Consider the following 20,414-nt stretch of genomic DNA (forward strand, 5'->3'; position numbering starts at 1 on the left):
AGACTAAACAGCCATACACAGACATACATGTAGACTGAACGGTCATACACAGACATACATGTAGACTAAACAGACATACACAGACATACATGTAGACTGAACAGTCATACACAGACATACATGTAGACTGAACGGTCATACACAGACATACCTGTAGACCAAACAGCCATACACAGACATACATGTAGACTGAACGGTCATACACAGACATACCTGTAGACCAAACAGCCATACACAGACATACATGTAGACTGAACGTTCATACACAGACATACATGTAGACTGAACGGTCATACACAGACATACATGTAGACTGAACGGCCATACACAGACATACATGTAGACTGAACGGCCATACACAGACATACATGTAGACTGAACGGCCATACACAGACATACATGTAGACCGAACGGCCATACACAGACATACATGTAGACTGAACAGCCATACACAGACATACATGTAGACTGAACGGCCATACACAGACATACATGTAGACTGAACGGCCATACACAGACATACATGTAGACCGAACGGCCATACACAGACATACATGTAGACTAAACAGCCATACACAGACATACATGTAGACTGAACGGCCATACACAGACATACATGTAGACTAAACGGCCATACACAGACATACATGTAGACTACACGGCCATACACAAAGTGAAAGGAGGAAGAGACAGCAGCGGTCAAGGTGATGGGGGCAGGGATGGAAGTCTAGGGAGCCCTGGAAGATCAGGGAGAGAGAGAGAGGTGCACACACTGATGTAGGGAGGTAACCTCATGGCCGTGCATCACAGCACATAATTTTGTGTGAGCCTCTCCCTCTGGGAGTCCCAGGCCACCCTGCAGCTTCCTGAACTGTAAAATGGAAATAATAACAAAGGGATGTTTCAATGAACGGATAAATCCACGCGCATGACACCTGGCTCTCTGCCTACATGACCAACTCCCTACGCCTGTCACTGTTATTGTCCCTATCATCTGGAATGATCTCTGAGGTGCTTCCTGGCTTGGAGTGACAGTTTGCCCAATAGTTATGAATACATATTTTTGAGAGACAAAGTGAGTAGTAACCTGTGGGCCATCGAGATAGCTGAGAGTGTGGAGGCTCTCGGCTCCCATGGTAGAAGGAAAGTGCTTCCCAGAGTTGTCCTATGACCTCCAATGTACATGAGGTGGTATTTGTGTGTCTGTACTATTGCCTACACAAAGTTAACAAATAAAATTTAAAAATCGTTTAGAACGGTTGTCGATCCTGGGTGCGTTTGTTTCCCGCAGCCTCAGTTTCCCACAGCTGTAAAATGGAGACTAGTCCGTCTCTTTTTCTATGGACTGTTAGAGGACGCTAAGGTGTGTCAAATATTTTGCACAGCTCTTGACCTCTGACAATCGGGTTTTGCTTGCCAGGTATTTTCCTGTTTCTGTCCAGAAAGGAAAGGGTCTGGCTGTGACCTTAAACCTCTGCTCTCCACCCCCATAGTAAACTGTGTGCTTGTGGGGCACAGTTTGTCTCTGGGCTGACTCAGCTCGGGATACCCCCCCCTCCCCTTGTCCGGCTCCCTAAACCGGTCAGGGCCCTTCCAAAGGGCTTATTATAGGGGAGGGCCCCATCTTCATTCCTATCTTCCTTTGAGGATTTCCTGGGTCTTGGCCTTAGGGAGGCTGCTATATACAGGTGGCCAAGACGCCCGGCCCTCCAGGGGCACAGGAATGGGGGCACGGGAGGCTGAGTGGGAGGTCTGGGCGCTGGGCTCTCGCTGGGTGGGGCCGGAGGGGCCGGGATGGCCGGGTGCCTGGGCTGCGGGCGGGGCAGACTGCTGCTCCCTCCTCCCTGGTGAGCTGTCGGACCTGTTGTACCCCCCCTCCACTTCCGGGCTGCTGGGGAGGGGGACGGGGCGGCCTCTCTCTCCTCCCTCCTTCCAGCCACCTGTTTCGAGGCGCAAGTCGCAGTGCCCAGCGCAGAGCCGGGGAGGAGACTGGCAACCTCCGGGGGTCTCCTCCCGGGGAGGAACGGAGGCGTTGGGGCCCCAGGTGCATCCGGAGAGGGAGTCACTACGAGCCTGGATCCTGGGGTGAGGAGCCTTGGACGCTGATGTCCTACAGGGGGATCGGGACTCGACTTCTGAACTTCGGGAGCTAGGGCCGGCCAGTCCTGGGCGGAGGAGGGGTTGGGGTCTCTTGGAGGCAATCCGGGAAACTGAGGAGAGGGCTGGTGGGAGGGTTCAGGGATGACACTTGGGGCAAAGGGAATGCACAGTGTGCAACTTGCCAGCACGGAGCGAACTGGGATCCCGGACTCAAAATTCTCTTCCCAACTCGAGGTGTGTGTCACCGTCGGGAGCCCTCCAGCCGAGCCCCAGTCCCGAGCGGGTCCCCAGGAAGCTTCAGGCCACGCCCTCAGAGTGTTCAGCGTTTGTCTCTGAACCTTTAGGTTCCGCCCCTGGGCACGCACACCGAGCTATAGACCACACCCCAAAGTATCAAAACCACGCCCCGGAGCCCTGACCACGCCCACCAAAAGGAATCCGAAGCGGCCATGGGGACACCCAGCGCTTCGGAGGAGAGCTCCTCGTCGCCTCAGGTTCCGGAATGCACCTCCGAGGTTCAGCCTCAGGGGACCATGCAGCCTCAGGGGCACCCCGAGGAGTCCCAAGAGCACGAGGAGCCCGAGGTCCCAGCAGAGCTTCCGAGCTGCCAAGGAACTGAGCGGCTGGCGGAGGAAGAGGAAGAAGTGGGAGAAGGTAGCAGCACCGAGAGTTGCCGCGAAGAGGTGAGGGGTCGCAGCGGGGATCCGGACGGACAGACAGACACCCAAGCAAGGGGCCGGACACAGAAGGACTTATGGAAAGAGACCAGACAGATACCCAGAGCAAGGAGAGATACCCAGAGACCGGCGGAAACACCCAGAGTCAGGCAAGCCAGAGAGACCAAGATAGAAACAGAGAAACTTGGTAAGACAGAGACAGAGGGAGTGAGACAAATACACAAAAGAGGGACGCGGAGAAGACATAGATCCAGCAACAGGGAAACAAAAAGAAGAAATGCCGAGGTGGAAGAAAGAGACAAAGTCAGAGAGACAGGGGAAAGAGAGAGATCCAGGGACTGAGAAAGTGATGCCAAGAGGCTGAGACTCAGGAGCAGGTGAGTTCATTGGGTACAAAGGCCCTTGCTGCCAACACTGATGACCCAAGTACGATCCTCTGACCTCCACTGGCGCTTGTGCAAAGAGAAAGAGAGAGACAGAGAGAGACAGAAATTCACAGAGAGACAGACAGACACAGACACACACACAAAGAGAGAAAGAGAGAGAGAGAGAGAGAGAGAGAGAGAGAGAGAGAGAGCGCTCATGCAGTTTGGCGTAGTAGCCAGCCTTTGTACCCGTCCTGAACTTGGAGCCCCCTCCCCCGCCCCCCCCACATGCTCTTCCATTCAGACCGAAATGGAAGCAGTTGAATTAGGCAGCTCGTGACCCCCAGGGGCGCATCTGGTGTGGGGACCAGACTTGTTTGGTGACTGTGTGTGTGTGGGGGGGGGGACTTCTCTCCTCCCAATCACACCCTCTCTAATTTCAGCCCGAGGCTACGCCTGCCGTGCAGATTTCAGCCACTCCTTCCCCATGTCTCCCTCCTGGGGAAGGGATGCGAGGGGCGGCGCGACGGCTGCGAGGACAGCAGCTGGAGGCACTGACCCGTGTGGCTCTGATGGAGCAGCGTGTGAAGGAGTTACAGCGCCAGAAGAAGGAACTGAGGATCGAGGTGAGCATGGGGAGCCCTTGGAAAATGAACCAGTGGGGGAACCTGCAAGGCCACTCTAAGCTGTCGGATCTCTGATAATCAGGTGTTCCAGGCCCGGGGCCTCTTCCACAGGGCCATTCCCAGGCCGGTCCTCCGCCCGGGCTGTTGCACCTGCACCAAAACTTGCTTTTTTTCTTTGCAGATGGAAGTAGAGGTGGCCCTGCTCCGGGGTGAACTGGCCGGTGAACGGGTGGCTGCTCGGCGGGAGGAAGAACAGCTGAGGGAGCTGCTGGGCCAGCAGGTGGAGTCCCACCAGAGCAGCCAGGAGCTGCAGGAACAGGTTGGTTTGACCAGCGACTTCCATCATCATTTTTCTTTCTTCCTGGCTCTGCCTTCCAGTCTCCACCATCCCGTGATCAGGCCTAATGGTGACCCTTGTTCTTCAGATAGAGAAATTAGGCTCCCGTTCCTTGTTTCCCATCTCTTTCCCAGGGCCTGACTTGGATGCCTGCCGACTGAGGTCTCTGCAGCGGTACTAGGAAACATTTCGTACCATCAAAAGTTTTGAATACTCAGCTGTCTTGTGCTCCCCAGCTTCAGCAATGATTCATTTAATATCCTTCTTTCACTTCCTCCAATTCTTCCTTGTGCCAGGATCCCTGGATCTATGCTAAGAATCTAAACAGTGCAAATATTCTAGGCTGAGCCACACCCCCAGCCCCTCACTGGGGGATTCTAGGCAGGGGCTCTACCACTGAGCCACACCCCCAGCCCCTCACTGGGGGATTCTAGGCAGGGGCTCTACCACTGAGCCACACCCCCAGCCCCTCACTGGGGGATTCTAGGCAGGGGCTCTACCACTGAGCCACACCCCAGCCCCTCACTGGGGGATTCTAGGCAGGGGCTCTACCACTGAGCCACACACCCTCAGTCCTCACTGGGGGATTCTAGGCAGAGGCTCTACCACTGAGCCACACCCCCAGCCCCTCACTGGGGGATTCTAGGTAGAGGCAAAGTGATCTATCACCCAGCCACATTCCTAGACTGGCCCAAGTTTTAAATGCTCAATGAAAAGCCACATTGCCTGTACATACAGGTGCCACTGAAAAATGAGAACTTCCTTTATGTGTGCGTGTGATTATTATTTGAGACTTGGTTTCCCTATGTAGCCCTGACTTGCCTTGAACCCATGATTTTTTTGTCTCAGTTTCTTGAGTGCTGGGCTTAGAGGTGTGTACCAGGGCAGTGTGGTTGCAGCTTTTTTTTTCCTTCCTTCCTTCCTTCCTTCCTTCTTTCCTTCCTTCCTTCCTTCCTTCCTTTCTTTTTCTGAGACAGAGTTTTCTCTTTGTAGCCCTGGCTGTCCTGGAACTCACTCTGTAGACCAGTCTGACCTCGAACTCACAGAGATCCACCTGCTTCTGCTTCCTGAGTGCTGGGATTAAAGGTGTGCGCCACCTCCCCCCAGTGTCTTGTTTTGTTTAGGGGGCCTACTGAGTTTCTCATTTGTCCACCTGCTTGTTGATTGTTGAAGAAACCAAATCTTCTGGGTGATTTTTTATGGCTGTTTTGTTTAGTTCTGTGTTTTTGAACTGGTGTCTTTCTATGTAACCCTGGCCTACCTGGATCTTGTTATGTAGACCAGTTTGACCTCACACTCACAGAGATCCACCTGCTTCTGACTCTCAAGACCTTTCTTTAGATTGTGTGTGTGTGTGACATGCATGTAGATGATCTCAGAAGCCAGAAGAGGATGTTGGATCCGCTGAACTGGAGTTATAGGCTGTCAGTACCTGTAATACAGGTGCTAGAAGCAAGCTCAGGTCCTTTGCAACTGCTGAGCCTTCTCTCTGGCACCATTATTGTTTTGTTTTGTTTTGTTAAGATAGTGTCTGAGACTACTTCTCAGATAGCCTAGGCTGGCCTTGAACCCACTGCGTGTCTGAGAATGACCTTGAACCCCTGATTTCTGCTTCCATTCCCCAAGTCCTGGGATTTCAGATATACAGCAGAATCATGTGTTGCCCTTATAGCAAGAGCAGCTAGTTTTGTCTCCTCCTTTTCCTCCTCTATCTCCACCCCACCCAGGGTCTATAGCCCAGTCTGGTACTGAACTCCTTCTGTAGTTGAGGATGTGAAGCCTGGGATGATTACAGGCTTGCACTATGACTCCAAACAAAAATTGAGTCTTCTGTCAGTAGCCAGGATGTGGCTGACCACGTACCTGTGGGGACAGTTGGTGCCCCTCTGTTCTTTGAGTGCATGGTCACTTGGCTGTAGAGGTGTGGTGAGATTTGGGCCTGCTTTATGACTTCCCACTGAGTCTGAGGAACGTCAGCTCTGGGTGTGTGGACCTCAGTGAGTCACCCTGGTCTTAAGACTCCCTTATCTAGAGATGCTGACACTCTCCAGGCCACTGCTCTCCAGCCTGAAAAAGTCAGCACTGCAGCCTTGTTGACACTGTGAGCTGTGACTCTGTGTGTTCAGGAGCTGCATCCTGGCCTCACAGTGCAAGAGCCCTGTCACCCTGAGCCCTGATTTCTCTCTGGGGGTCTGGGTCTGGGTCTAGGATTCTGGGATCTAGGCATTTTTTTTCTCAGATGCAGGTATCTGAGCTCTGAGCCTTTCCTACCCCAGACCTAGGGGTCCAGGCCCAGCCCTCCTCCCTCAGACCCAGGGTCCAGGCCCAGCCCTCCTCCCTCAGTCCCAGGGGTCCAGGCCCAGCCTCCTCCTTCAGTCTATGTCTCTTACTGACCATATCCAGAGCCATCCTGAGAAACCATATTCTCCACATTGTGATTTTCTATCACCAGACCGTGAACCCTGCACTGAATGCCCCTGCTCCTCACCCCTGGAGCCCATAGGCACCACGATCTCTCCTTCCTATCTCCTATTTCTCTCCGTCCACACTCCCCAGGCTTGGCTCACTGTCACACCTTCACTGCTGGATGTCCTTCTGAACACAGACGTCTGCTCCAGTCTTTCCATGGCGCCACACGAACCCCAATAATACAGTCAGACTGAACCAAACATGCATTGCACATATAACATTCTCTGTGTAACCTCCTGCTCAGCCCTTCTCTTCCCACAACCACATCCACCCACACACAGGATTTGCCTCCAAAACTTTTGGACCTTTCCACGAAAGCTTGTGCCAAAAACTGTCTTACAGTTCCTTATATCTCATTAGCTTTAAATAGTGCTTGGTTTCTGCTCACTATAGAGTGATTATTGCATCAGACGTTAACTCCTGGACTAGGGATGTGGCTCAGTGGTAGAGTCCCTGCCTAGAATCCCCCAGTGAGGGGCTGGGGTGTGGCTCAGTGGTAGAGCACCTGCCTAGAATCCCCCAGTGAGGGGCTAGGGTGTGGCTCAGTGGTAGAGCACCTGCCTAGAATCCCCCAGTGAGGGGCTGGGGTGTGGCTCAGTGGTAGAGCACCTGCCTAGAATCCCCCAGTGAGGGGCTGGGGTCGTGACTCAGTGCAGCACAGGTGTTTCCACGTAAGAATCATTCATTCTCCTTCCCTTCCTCCCTTTCTAGCGTCTGTCTTTATGCCCCAGGCAAGCCTTGAACTTGTCATTCTCCTGCCTCCACCTAGTGAGTGCTAGGAACACAGGCATATGCCACCACACCCGGCTGTCACCTGTTATCTTGCACCGTTTCCATGGTAATTCCTCTGAAGCAGGACCATAAAGCAGATGTGGGAGTCCTGGCTTGAGTAGCAGACACCCCAGCAGGGCCTGGGTCCTGGTTGTTGGCTTCCTTGCTTGAGTCCAGATCCATAGCCTGCTTGTTCCTTCAGGAGCAGAGGCAGCTGAGCCAGGAGCGTGATCATGTGGAGAGTCTTCGCCAGAGGCTTAGGGAGGCCCAAGGACAGCTTGATTTGCAGCCGGAGGACCAGAGAGAGCGGCTTTTGCAGGGGGTGCAGGAGGTGAGGGCTTCTTGGACCTTCTTAGAAACCAGATTCCATGTCTATCTCCCATTAGGACCCAAGAGTCCTGGCCCTGCCTCTTCCCTCAGGTTCAGGAGTCCAGGCTCCAGCCCTCCTCCCTCTGACCCAGAGGTCCTGACCCCAATCTTCTCCCTCAAAGCTAGGGGCGTGGGTCAAGTCCACCAGCTCATTCTTCCTCAGGTCTAGAATTCTTGCCTCCAGTCCCTTGTGTCCCACCCTCAGATCAGAGAGCAGCTAGATGCTGCCCAACGCTCATACGAGGACCTGGAGTTCCAGCAGCTGGAGCGTGAGAGCCGCGTGGATGAGGAGCGGGACAGCCCTGAGGTGCGAGCTCCAGACACCAAGGTCCGGGCACTTCAGACCAGTGTGGCCCAGCACAGGGTGAGTTCCCTGGAGCAGCCCTGCCTCCTCCGTCCTTCCCATTCCTCCATTTCCATGACTGTTCTGGAACATTCACTGTGTTTCAGACACGGTGGTAACCATTCGTGAGCCACTGGCTCCTTACAGCAGACTCTAAGGCACGTCCTGGACCTTTTTCTCCTACCGTAACTGAAGACAGTGAAAGCCAAGGTGCTCACATTATCTTTCCCTCTTCATTCATAAAGGAAAGAGCTGGGATTTGTTATCGCTTTTAGATTCATTCATCCATTCGTGTTAGAGCATGCATGTCACCATACTCATGGAAGTCAGAGAGCAGGAGAATGTTCTTGCCTTCTGCTACGTCGGCCCCCTGGGATCCAACTCAGGTCATGAGGCTTGGCAGCAAGTACCTTTATCTTCCAAGCCACCATTTGAGTTTTTGCTTTATTTCTTATTATTTATTGTTATTTATTTTATTTGCTGGCCCCGGCCACTCATTCATTCTGGCAGCTTTATGTTTAAAGTTTGGCCTTGTCCTGTGGAGAAGTGGGCAAGTTTGACTACACAGCTCAGCTTCCCACCCGTTCGTAAACAGTTCCTGCCCGAGTCTCCGTCCCACAGCTCTTGCAGAAGAGTGTTGTCTTCTTTCTCTCTTTTCCTTCCCTTTGCTTCTGTCTGCGTGTGTCCCCGGCTGCCTGGCACCAGCTATGTAGCCAAGGATGACATACACTTGCAATCCTCCTGCATCCACCTCCTGAGTCTTGGGCCTGAAGGTGTGAGCCACCACACCCAGCTTATGCAGTGCCGAGGGTGGGACCCAAGACTTCAAGCCTACCAGGCAAGCTCTCTGCCAGCTGAGCCGAGCCGCACCCCTGTCCCTCTGGTTTGTTTGTTTTGGAGATAGGGTCTCACTATGTAGTCCATGCTGGCCTCATATTTGAAGCAATTTTCCTGCCTCAGGCTCTTGGGTGTTGGTGTTTTTTTTGTTTTTGTTTTTGTTTTTTTTTTTTCTTAATGGTTTTTCGAGACAGGGTTTCTCATGTAGGTAACCTTGATTGTCCTGGAACTCACTCGGTAGACCAGGCTGGCCTCGAACTCACTGGATTCACCTGCCTCTGCCTCCTGAGTGCTGGGATTAAAGGCATGTGCCACCACGGCCCAGCATTCTTAGATGTTATAATTATGGCATGGCTCCTTTTTTCCTGTTCTTTAAGATTATTTATTTATTTATTTTAACTCTGTGTGTGTGTGTGTGTGTGTGTGTGTGTGTGTGTGTGTGTATGTATGGAGAATCTGTGTTCAAGGGTCTGCAGGAGCCTATGGAGGCCAGGAGAGACTGTCAGACCACTTGGAACTGGAGTTAGAGGCAGTTGTAGCCGCCTGCTGTGTGTGCTGGGACTTGAACCCAGGTCCTCTTTAGGAGCAGTATATACTCTCAACCTCTGAGCCCTTCTCTCCATTCTCCATGCATTTCTGTGTCTCCCTTGGCGTCTGCCTGTGGATCATTCCACACCACCAACCCCAGATGTCTTCTGGGTCTTCACTTCCAAAAAAGAAAGAGAGTCCAAGGGATTTAATGTCCTATCTCTCTCCCCAGTTCCTGAGGTATATGAGGGAGTGTGGTAAAAGCCGGGCATCGTGGGAGGGTGGCCTGGGAACCCAACCCAGGCAGCCACTTGAGTGACCAGAATGGGGGTCCCCTGCAGCGCCGCATCCAGGTCTTGGAGGAACAGCTCAAGTCGCTGGGGGAGCAAATGGCGGCTGAGAGCTGGGGGCTGAGCAGGAAGAAGGAGGAGGCTGTTCAGGCCCTCACACAGGTGAGTTTCCCCAGAGGCCTGCTCCACCCCTCACCTGCCTGCATGTCCCAGCTCCCAGTAGCCAGGTAGTTCCCAGTACAGAAGATATGTGGGGATGGCCTGTGTTGTGAGGTGAGATACCGTGATGACCTGTGATGGCCTCTCTTAGGAACGGAACCGGCTGTTTGAGCTCAATTGTCTTCAGGGAACATGTAGTGGGGACTTCTCTGAGCCCGATAAAGCGCTCACCAAGGTAAGGGATTTTCTGTACCTGCTGGTCCTCCTCCTTCAGATCTGGGAACTTGGATCCCAACCTCATACCCACAGGAACTTCTGTGTGAGCTTCTGGTCCCTCCTCCCTCAGACCCAGGGTCCAGGCCCAGCCCTTCTCCCTCAGATCCAGGGTCCAGGCCCAGCCCTTCTCCCTCAGACCCAGGGTCCAGGCCCAGCCCTTCTCCCTCAGACCCAGGGTCCAGGCCCAGCCCTCCCCCCTCAGACCCAGCCCTCCCCCCTCAGACCCAGGGTCCAGGGCCAGTCTTCATCTTCAAAGAACTGGCACTCCATGCTTGTAGCCCAGGCTCTTGCTGGGAGACCAGTAGTGAAGACTGTCTTCTGGCCCTCTTGCTTGAGAAATGGACTGGTGCTGGCAATCTGGGGCCAGATCATGTGTGAACTGGGAGTACTTCCTGGATCCCTATGTCTTATGTGTGTGTTTCCTGGATGTATATCTGCACCATAGCATGTCCAGTGCTCAGAGAGGCCCTGGAGTCACAGACAGTTGTGAACTGCCATGTGGATGCTGGAAATTGAAACTAAGTGCTCTTCGTTGTTGTTGTTGTTTGTTTGTTTTGTTTTGTTTTGCTTTATGAAGCAGGGTGTCTTTGTGGGACAGCCCTAGCTGTCCTGGAACTAGCTCTTGTAGACCAGGCTAGCCTCAAACGCACAGAGATCTGCCTACCTCTGCCTCCCCAGTGCTGGGATTAAAGGTGTGCGCTGCCTGGCTGGCTTCAGTCAGTGCTGTTAACTGCTGAGGTGTTTCTCCAGTGAGCACACACCCTGTTTTTTTTGTAACCACTCCCCCCTCCCTTCCCAGCTGCTGTTCACACAGAAGACAGACCGTCAGCTGCTGGTTCTGCAGGACCCCACTGCGCATGCCTCTGCTGCCTCCGCTTCCACCTCTTCCTGCCTCTTCTCCGTCCACAGCTCCATGCAGGTACTGCTGTCTTCCTGTGTTCACTGGCGGGGGCGGGGGGGGGGGGGACACTCTGTTGGTGCTCTCTGCCTAGGGATGGGGGAGATGGGGAAACTTGATCACAGGGTATTTATTGTTGTTGTTGTTATACACCCACTTCTCCTATACGAGATGAGAGCCTGAAACCCAAGAGAGAAACAGTCTACTTTGATGAGGTCGTCTCTATGTACCCCTCCTGGCCCAGCACTTCTCCTCAGTTTCTGTGTGTGTGTGTGTGTGTGTGTGTGTGTGTGTTTTAGTTTTTTATTTATTTATTTTTCTAGGTAGGGTTTCTCTGTGTAATAGCCCTGACTGTCTCTTTGTAGATCAGATTGGCCTCAAACTCACAGAGATCTGCCTGCCTCTGCCTCCAGAGTGCTGGGATTAAAGGTGAGTGCCACCACCACCTGGCTTTAAAACATTTCAAGACAGGTTTTCATGTAGCCCAGGCTGGCCTCAAACTCACTGCATAGCCAAGGGTGACCCTGAACTTCTGATCCTCTAGCTTCACCCTGGGAGTGCTGGGATTAGGGACTTGTGCCACCATGCTCAGTTATATGTGGTGCCGGGGATCGATCACAGGGCTTTGTGAGGTCAGCACTCTACCTACTGAACAACATCCCCAGTCCTTTGAAAAGTTTTTTCTTTTTCTGGTACTGGGGGTTAAATTGGGGCCTCGGCTTTCTGTGATGTTTGATTTGGGACAGTTAGCTGATGGCTTTCGTAGGCAGTGCTCTGACTTCTTGCAGAGACAGAGACGGCACAGCTTTTCCTGAGGATGTGTGTTTGGGCCGTGACTTTGCATCTCTGTGGCAGTACTGAATGAGTAAAACAGCTTCTAGCACATGTTGTTCGTAGATTCGGTCCCAGGTCACTTGGCTCCCTGGATGCTGAGCCAGAAGTGAGCTGAAGCAGAGTATCATGGTAGAAGGGGGGAGGCACTCACCTCATGTGAGCCAGGAAGCAGAGAGCACAGAAGTGAATGGGGCCAGTCTGGTGGCAGAGGGATCTCTGAGTTCAAGGTCAGCCTGGTCTACAGAGTGAGTTCCAGGACTGCCAGGGCTATACAGAGAAACCCTGTCTTGAAAGAAGAAGAAACAAAACAAAAGAGTGGGTGGGGATAAGATTAAACCCTTTCAGGGGGTACCCCAAGAAACTTACTTCTCAGAGAGACCCATCTCTTGGTGTGAGTGTGCACGTTTCTGTGTGTGAGAATACACATGCAGATGGCCAGAGGTTAGTCTCTGCTGCTGTTCCTAAGGAGCTGTCCTCCTTGTTTTATTTTAAAGATTTATTTTTAGCTAGATGCAGTGGGTTTTACCTTTAGTCCCAGCACTCCAGAGTCAGAAACAGGTGGATCTCTGTGAGTTTAATCCAGCCTGCTCTACGCGGAGAGTTCCAGGCCTCTGGAAGAACAGCTTGTATTGTTAGTCATTGAACCATCACTGCGGTGCCCCTGCCCCTTTAAAAATATTTTTTTAAAGGTGTGTGTATGTATCTGTGTGTGGGTGGGTATGTGCACATGAGTGCAGTACCCATGGAGGCCAGAAGAGGGTGCTTGATCCCCTGAAGTTGGAGTTACAGGTAATTTGAGCTGCCAGATGTGGATGCTGGGAACCACACGGCTCATTTGCATGAACAGTAAGTGCTCTGACTGTATCTCTAGCCTCCCATCTTGTTTCTTGAGATAGGGACCTCCCTGGGTTCTGAGGCCTACAGATCAGGCTAGGCCAGCAGTACCCAGGGATCCCCCAGTTTCTGCCTCCCCAGAAGTTGGTATTGTCACCATACCTGCCTTTTTCCTTTTCTTCACATTTGTTTATTTATTGGAGGGGTGGGAATCACCAATTCCTCTGCTGCCGGGGGCCTGAACTCATTTAGATCTGACAGCCTGTGCTTGAGTCATGGCGCTGGAGAGACAGTGCTTGACTTCCCACATGGATGGATGTCTGGTCCTCATGCATACGTGACAAGCCCTTTCTGAGCCATGTCCCCAGTGTGCACATGGCCCAGTCTTGTGGTTTCCACTGCCTCCACGTGATGACATCAAATCAGGAATCCACTATGGGTTAATTTACTGATAAGCTTAGAGCCTTTTCCATCCACTCTCTGCCCAGGGAGCACAGCTGTCAGCCAAGCCATTATCCTAAGCACCTTTGGGCCATGCTTCCGTTTCAAACATTTACAACCTTTGTGTGTTTTCAGGGGTCTATTGGTCTCCAGAGGACAGGAAGCCTGCCCCGGAGGAGGGGAGACAGGGCCAGCCAGAGGGGATCCCCCCGACCTTTGTCCCTCCATTGTACAGGTGAGGACTGCCGCCCCCCCGCCACCCCCATCCTGCAACAGAGGATGGAAAAACAGCCTGGGTGTTGGCTGGAGAATTAGAGAGATGTGGGGAGGGAGGAAACATCTGGCCTCCTCCTCCTGTGCCCTCTTCAGGACCCTTGGAGGCCTCGGCTCTTGCGCAAGCAGTGGGGACTCCTGGGAGACACCCTCTCTATCAGCTGCTCAACTGTGGCCCTGGGAATAGGTGAGGTGTGAGGGGGGAGAGGAGAAGAGGGAAGAGGAGGAGGCCAGCTGAGGTAACCTCCCAATCGCTGCTTCGTCTGCCTAGACACTCGGCACTTCACCCAGACATCGCCCACATGGAGCGGCTCCTGCAGAAGGCTGTGGCAGAGAGGGAACGGCTGCTCAAGGCCAGGGTGAGACGGCGGGCCTGCTCCTTTTCTGACCCCAGCCTTCTCCTTTGCCTGAGGGAGTCCAGACCCAACTCTCCTCCATCAGACCTGGGTGTCCAGACCCAGCCCTTCTCCCTCAGACACAAGAGCCCAGGCCCAGCCCTCCTCCCTCAGACACAAGAGCCCAGGTCCAGCCCTCCTCCCTCAGACACAAGAGCCCAGACCCAGCCCTTCTCCCTCAGACACAAGAGCCCAGGCCCAGCCCTTCTCCCTCAGACACAAGAGCCCAGGCCCAGCCCTCCTCCCTCAGACACAAGAGCCCAGGCCCAGCCCTCCTCCCTCAGACGTTTCCCTCTGTCTTATGGGTTGGGATCCTCATTGGTTCTCCCTCATGAATCCACAGGAAGACATGAAAAGAAGCCCAGAACGTTCCACAGGCCCTTCAGTTCCTGCCATCACGGTCAGTCCCCTGTGTCCTTTCTGGTCTCGTTTCCTCTTGGCTCTTACCTTTTTCTGCACCTCACAGTTTCCTGCCTTTGACACAACAACAAAGGGTCCTGCTTGACCCATGGAGAAAAGTCCAAAGGTCCCAGTCTATTCCTGTCCATGCGTCAGCACCCATAGTCTTTCCATTTCTTTGCTCTTGTTTTTTTTTTTTATTGTTTATTATTTAAGTTGTGTGTACTTATACAGGCAAGCATGTCCACAGTGGGCTTTTGGGAGTCGCTTCTCAACTTCTATTACGTGGGTCCCAGGGATCGAACTCATACCGTCAGGGTTGGTGGCAAGCACCTTTCTCAGCTGAGCCATCTCCTCATCCCCTTGTACTTGGGGTCTTGTGTGTGATAATTACAGGCTGTACCCTGAGCTGTGTCCCGGGTACTTCCTTCTCCTGTTCCTTCCCGTATGCTGGTAGCTATCTCAGTGGTTTCTTTCTTTTTTTTTTTAATATTTATTTATTTATTTTGTATACAATATTCTGTGTGTATGCCTGCAGGCCAGAAGAGGGCACCAGACCCCATTACAGATGGTTGTGAGCCACCATGTGGTTGCTGGGATTTGAACTCAGGACCTTTGGAAGAGCAGGCAATGCTCTTAACCTCTGAGCCATCTCTCCAGCCCCCATATCTCAGTGGTTTCTACAGATGGAGAATAAACGCGCATGGCAGTTGGAAAACTCCATTCAAAATTTCCAGTATAGAAAGAGCTGGGAGCTGGTAGGCTGCTTGTCTGGCACTGCGCTAAGGCCTGGGCTCATCCCCAGCACCATAGAAACCAGTCACGGTGGCTCTGCCTGTCATCCCAGCACTTAGGTGGTAGAGGCAGAAAGATCAGAAATTGATTGAAGATCGTCCTCCACTACAGAGTGATTTCAAGGCTAGTGTGGGCTACAAGAGACCCCCTTGCCCCATCCCTTAGACTCAGGAGAGCCAGGGAGCAGCAAGGGCAATAGAACCTTCTGGGTTGCTCTGCACAAACCTGTCATCACTAAAGATGCAGCGCCAGTAACATCATTTATTAAACAGCCTCTGTTGAGTGCATTGTTCCCTCACGTGTATCCCTGCCATGTTTGTGTGCACAGACAAGCATGTCAGATTCCATCATCAAGGGCTGGGCTGGAACCAGCTCTGGGATGCTGAGGTACCTTACGTTATTCAGTTCAGGGACTGTGGCTCTCTGGCAGACATCTATGAAGGTGACTCACCTAGGAGGGTGAGGTGGACAGCCTGCCTCTACTTTTCTACGGAGTGCAAATTCTTTTTCTGTGTTTTTTTATTTGGCTTTTTGAGATGCTCTCTGTAGCCCTGGCTGGCTTTGAACTTACTACGGAACCAAGGATAACCTTGAACTTCTGATCCTTTTGCCTTGCCTCCACTTCCCTAGTGCTAGAATGACAGACAGGTCGTGCATACACACAACACACACACACACACACACACAAATTTCCTCTTTTATTGGCATCTATAGCCTTCGAACTAATGACAATTCTTGCACGTGAGTCACGCGCCTAGTGTCACTATGGTCTGTGTTAGTGTCCCTGTGAAGGGTTGGCTCTCTCAGCCTCTAGGCCTCAGTTCCTCTTTTGCTCCTAGCTCCTGGTCAAAACGACCCCTTCTCTGTGCTCTGCAGGCCCCGCCCCCGCCCCCACCCCCACCGCGCCCTCCTGGTCCCCGGGTCCTGGACCTCCCACAGCACCTGGAACGCTGGGGCCACAACCCGGAAAGCTGTCCCCACTTGCGGGTGTCCGGGGGCTGCTGTCGCGGGCCCTTGGTGAAGATGGGTGGCCGCATCAAAACCTGGAGGAAACGCTGGTTCTGCTTTGACCGGCAGGCTCGCCGGCTGGCTTACTATGCGGGTAAGCTGGAAGGCCAGGCAGCTTCAAGCCCAGGGTTGTACAGTCACTTCCCAGCTGTACATGGACCCAGGGGTTAGGCTCCCAGCCCCTTCCATACACTCTGGAGTTTAGTCTAAAACCACTCTGTCCTAACTGCTTCTTCCCTAAGCCACCAGAAGCCCTGACCCCCCTGCCTCTACTCAATAGCACAGATAACTTTAGTTCGGTTCTGGCTCCAGTTTTCCTAAGACACCAGGGAGACCAGGCCCAGGCTGACAGTGCCCGCCTGCTGGAATAGCCAGACCCCAGAACCAGGAGCCCAGGAGCCCAAGCTCTCCTTGCACGCCTTCTCTTCTCAGGGACCCAGGACTTCGGTCCAGGCTCATGTAGTCGCTAGACCTCTCTCCTGTCAAGCATAGACATTCACCTCCCTCCAGCTTTGGGATTGTCACACTGCTATAATGTCCCTTACCTAGTCTCAGGGCTAGGGCCCAATGACACCAGTACACACACACACACACACACACACACACACACACGTCTCTAACTAGTCTGTTTCCCTCTCTTCCCACCAGACAAGGAGGAGACCAAGCTCAAAGGTGTCATCTACTTCCAGGCCATCGAAGAAGTCTATTATGACCACTTGCGCTGTGCCTTCAAGGTGACATTCCGCTCATTGCCACACTGCTCTCCTGCCGAGACCTCATGGTGACATACAGATTATTAAAAATGGGTTAAATCAAGATGTGAGAGTTAGCCAATAAGAGACTAGAGTTTATGGGCCAAGCAGTAATTTTTATTATTTTTTTTTTGTTTTTTTTCGAGACAGGGTTTCTCTGTGGCTTTGGAGCCTGTCCTGGAACTAGCTTTGTAGACCAGGCTGGTCTCGAACTCCCAGAGATCCACCTGCCTCTGCCTCCCGAGTGCTGGGATTAAAGGTGTGCGCCACCATCGCCCAGCCAAGCAGTAATTTAATTGATATAATTTCTGTATGGTTATTTCGGGGGTTAAGCTAGCTGGGCGGTGGGACACAGCCCGCTCCTCAGACAACACCTATCTCTAGGTCCTGTGGGGAAAGCCATCTTGCTGTACTCACTGTCAAGAACCGGGGAGTAAATAAATGTTCTGAGCCTGGGGCTGCTCTTAGGCTCAGATGGTAGAGCACTTGCCTAGCGTGCATGGGCTGAATTCCAGTCCCAGCGCTTGCCTAGCGTGCACAGAGCCCCGAGTTCCAGCCCCAGCACTTGCCTAGTGTGCACAGAGCCCTGAGTTCCAGCCCCAGTGCTTGCCTAGCGTGCACAGAGCCCTGAGTTCCAGCCCCAGCACTTGCCTAGAGTACACAGAGCCCTGAGTTCCAGCCCCAACACTTGTCTAGTGTGCATGGAGCCCCCAAGTTCCAGACCCAGTGCTTGCCTAGTGTGCACAGAGCCCCGAGTTCCAGCCCCAGCGCTTGCCTAGTGTGCACAGAGTGCTGAGTTTGAGTTCTAGCATCATATACACTGGTCATGGTGGTTGGTACACAGCTATAATCCCAGCGCCAGGAGGACAGAGGCAGGTGATCTCTGTGAGTTTGAAGTTAGCTTGGAATTTATAGTGAGTTCCAGGCCAGTAACCAGGGCTACAGAGACCCTGAGGAGAGAGAAAAAATGAGAAAGAGAGAGAGAGAGGGAGAGATTGATCAGATTCTGGTTTAGCACATGTATGTAATTCTAGCATGCAGGAAGTGGAAGCAGGAGAATCTTAAGTTGGAGATCTGGGTTATAAGGAAGACAAAATACAAGGTCAGAAAAAGAAATGTTGGCAGCTGGAACTCTGCATAGAATCCTCTTTGGAAAGAAGTCAACCATTTTTGTTTGTTTGTGTTTGTTGACTTTTTCGAGACAGGTTTTCAAAGTAGCTCTGGCTGTCCTGGAATTTACTCTGTAGACCAGGCTGGCCTTGAACTCACAGAGATCCACCTGCCTCTGGCTCCCGAGTGCTGGGATTAAAGGCATGCACTACCACCACCCGACTGTTTGTTTTAAAATATATTATAGATTTATTTTTATTTTATGTGTATGAGTGTTTTACCTGGATGTACTTATGGGCATTCCCATAGAAGCCAGAGGAGGTCATTGGGTCCTCTGGGACTGGAGTTACAGGTGACTGTGTGCACCACGTGGGTGCTGGGAATCAAACCTGAGTCCTCTGCAAGAGCAGCCAGGGCTCTCAACTGCCAATCTCAGCTGGAGTTGCTGATCTGCAGCCCCCCAACTATGGGCTTTTAAAGGCTAAACTGGAATCCCAGCTGATTTTCTTTTTCTTTTCTTTTCTTTTCTTTTCTTTCTTCTTTTTTTTTTTTTAAAAGAAATCTCAAGTCTTAGTTTTCTCGTTCAAAAAATGGGCACATTTCAACCCCCTTCCCTTGGGGTTAAAATCATAATGGACATGGGGTTTACTCAAGAATTGCCCATTTGGTGCTCAGTCAATGGGCTCCAGCTGGGTATGGTGTAATCTCAGCCCTCAGGAGGTTTGCAAGTTTGAGGCTATCCTGAGCTAGGAAGTCAGACCCACTTTCAAAGAAAGGGGCGGGATAAGAAAAAAAACAAAATGAAAAACGTCAAGCATCATGGCACACACCACTAATCCCAGGATTGGGGAGACAGAGACAGGCAGGTAGCTGAGTTTCAGGCCAGACTGGAAGAGTTCCGGGCCAGTCAGTGAAATCTTGTCTCACAAAAAGGTGGGGGCAGGCATTCTAGACCCCATTTAGGAAGACAGTTGTGGAAATTGATCCAATCACCCTCTCTCCTTGCATATTCCAGAGCCCCAGTCCCCGCCTGACCTTCTGTGTCAAGACCTACGAACGCCTTTTCTATATGGTGGCCCCCAGCCCGGAAGCCATGCGTATTTGGATGGATGTCATTGTCACAGCTGCGGACGAAAACCACGCCCCTTGAGCGGCCCCGCCCTCTGAGAAAGAACGTCCCGGCGAGCCCCGCCCCTACGCGTACGTTCCGGCCTCCTGGGCCCGCCTACTTCAGGAAGCTTTCGGCTCCGCCCCTTTGAAATTCTGGGAAGTTTGCAGCCGTCCCAACTCAGCTGGCCTGAGTCGCAGAGATCTAGGCTGCAGGTGGCTTCCAGCGGTGGCATCGCCAGGCCCTGGAGGCCCTGCTTGTGGCAGGAGGAAGATTACAGGGGGCGGAAGGAACTATTTATTGGTGCTCCTCTGATACCGAATTAAACATGGTGGAAAAACAGGATTGCTAGTGTGGATTCCAGCGCAGGCGCCCTGGGGCCCCTCTGCCCCTAGACAGGATCCCCGAGCCAAGGGGTTTATCTAGCAATGGAGACTTTCAACCCTTAAGGTCAGGGAGAAGAGATGGGCGGACATGTGGCCTTAGGGGTTGATTTGGGACTGTAGTCTAGTTTTATCTGCCTCCACGCATTCAAACATAGGAATTTCTGCATGCCCTCATTCCTGGATTTTCTTCGGGGTGTCTCTGCTCTGACCTCTTCCTTTTGTAAAGTTTAGTTCAGTGGCTTCATCTAGAAGCTCCCCACCCTCAACTCCCAGCTTGCTCAGGCACCTCCTTTTGAGCCAACCCCTTTGCAGTCCCCAGAGGACCAGGCCAGGACTGTTCTGGTGACATCAATATCATTTTGTAAAAGTGAGACAGAGAGGAGAGAGGGCCCCTGTCACTTCCGGGTCTTTGCTCATTCAATTTGTTTGGGAGCCTATTTCCCATTCCTAACACACATCTTGGACCTTGTGACCAGTTCCCTTCTCCAGGAAGCCCTCCCTGGTTGCCTTGGCTGAGTCACATAGTCCTACCTGCCCATCCCATTGCAATCTGACTACCCTGAGTTTCACCCATCCTGGCCTTGACTGCCCCAAGTCATTCCTGGCAGCAAAGCTGTCTCCTAGGGTGTCTCATCGCTACTGTGCCCTTGGCATGCAGTAAAGGTCTTGGGCACTGAGCACGTGAATCAATCCGTGAGAAAGTGATGCTGAAGATGACTGAGAGCTGCGAACAAGACCATCAGAACTCTTGGACTGTTGTCTCTCTTCATCCTTTGGGCCTCATCTAGGGTGTCCCTGGGAAGAAACTCTCGCTGGTACCCAGGCTGAGTCTTGTGAAGGGGTCAGCTTCACGAAGTCTGTGACCAGTGTAGCCCTTGGGTCTCTGTTCAGAAGAGTGCCTGGCTACCTTAGGCTCAGTTTATACATATGTAAAATTTGTTTTTATTTTACGTACATGTGTGCCCAGGCAAGGGTGTCAGAAGCCCTGGAACTGGAGTTACAGTTGTGGGCTGCCATGTGGGTACTGGGAATTG

The 20,414-nt window shown here is 52.4% G+C and overlaps 1 protein-coding gene across 2 annotated transcripts; it reads left to right on the top strand.

The window, feature by feature from the left end:
- The first annotated feature begins 1,938 nt into the window (after positions 1-1,938).
- On the top strand, positions 1,939-19,396 carry Phldb3 (pleckstrin homology like domain family B member 3). Of its 2 annotated transcripts, XM_041654133.1 has the most exons (16): positions 1,939-2,085; positions 2,445-2,783; positions 3,586-3,768; positions 3,950-4,087; positions 7,548-7,676; positions 7,920-8,078; positions 9,764-9,874; positions 10,023-10,106; positions 10,947-11,066; positions 13,290-13,389; positions 13,524-13,614; positions 13,699-13,786; positions 14,166-14,222; positions 15,893-16,118; positions 16,673-16,758; positions 18,902-19,396. In XM_041654133.1, exons 2-16 carry the CDS (start codon positions 2,550-2,552, stop codon positions 19,034-19,036), a joined length of 1,941 nt encoding a protein of 646 aa, XP_041510067.1. In that variant the 5' UTR covers positions 1,939-2,085; positions 2,445-2,549; the 3' UTR covers positions 19,037-19,396. The 2 variants fall into 2 exon arrangements, with proteins under 2 accessions (XP_041510067.1, XP_041510068.1); XM_041654134.1 differs by lacking the exon at positions 15,893-16,118 and having other exon boundaries at positions 18,902-19,064.
- Positions 19,397-20,414: the final 1,018 nt, after the last annotated feature.

The sequence above is a fragment of the Microtus oregoni genome, unplaced genomic scaffold (assembly GCF_018167655.1).
Source record: "Microtus oregoni isolate MIOR12 unplaced genomic scaffold, Mior012 000006F_ref0000085, whole genome shotgun sequence".
In the NCBI taxonomy this organism is placed as follows: domain Eukaryota; kingdom Metazoa; phylum Chordata; class Mammalia; order Rodentia; family Cricetidae; genus Microtus; species Microtus oregoni.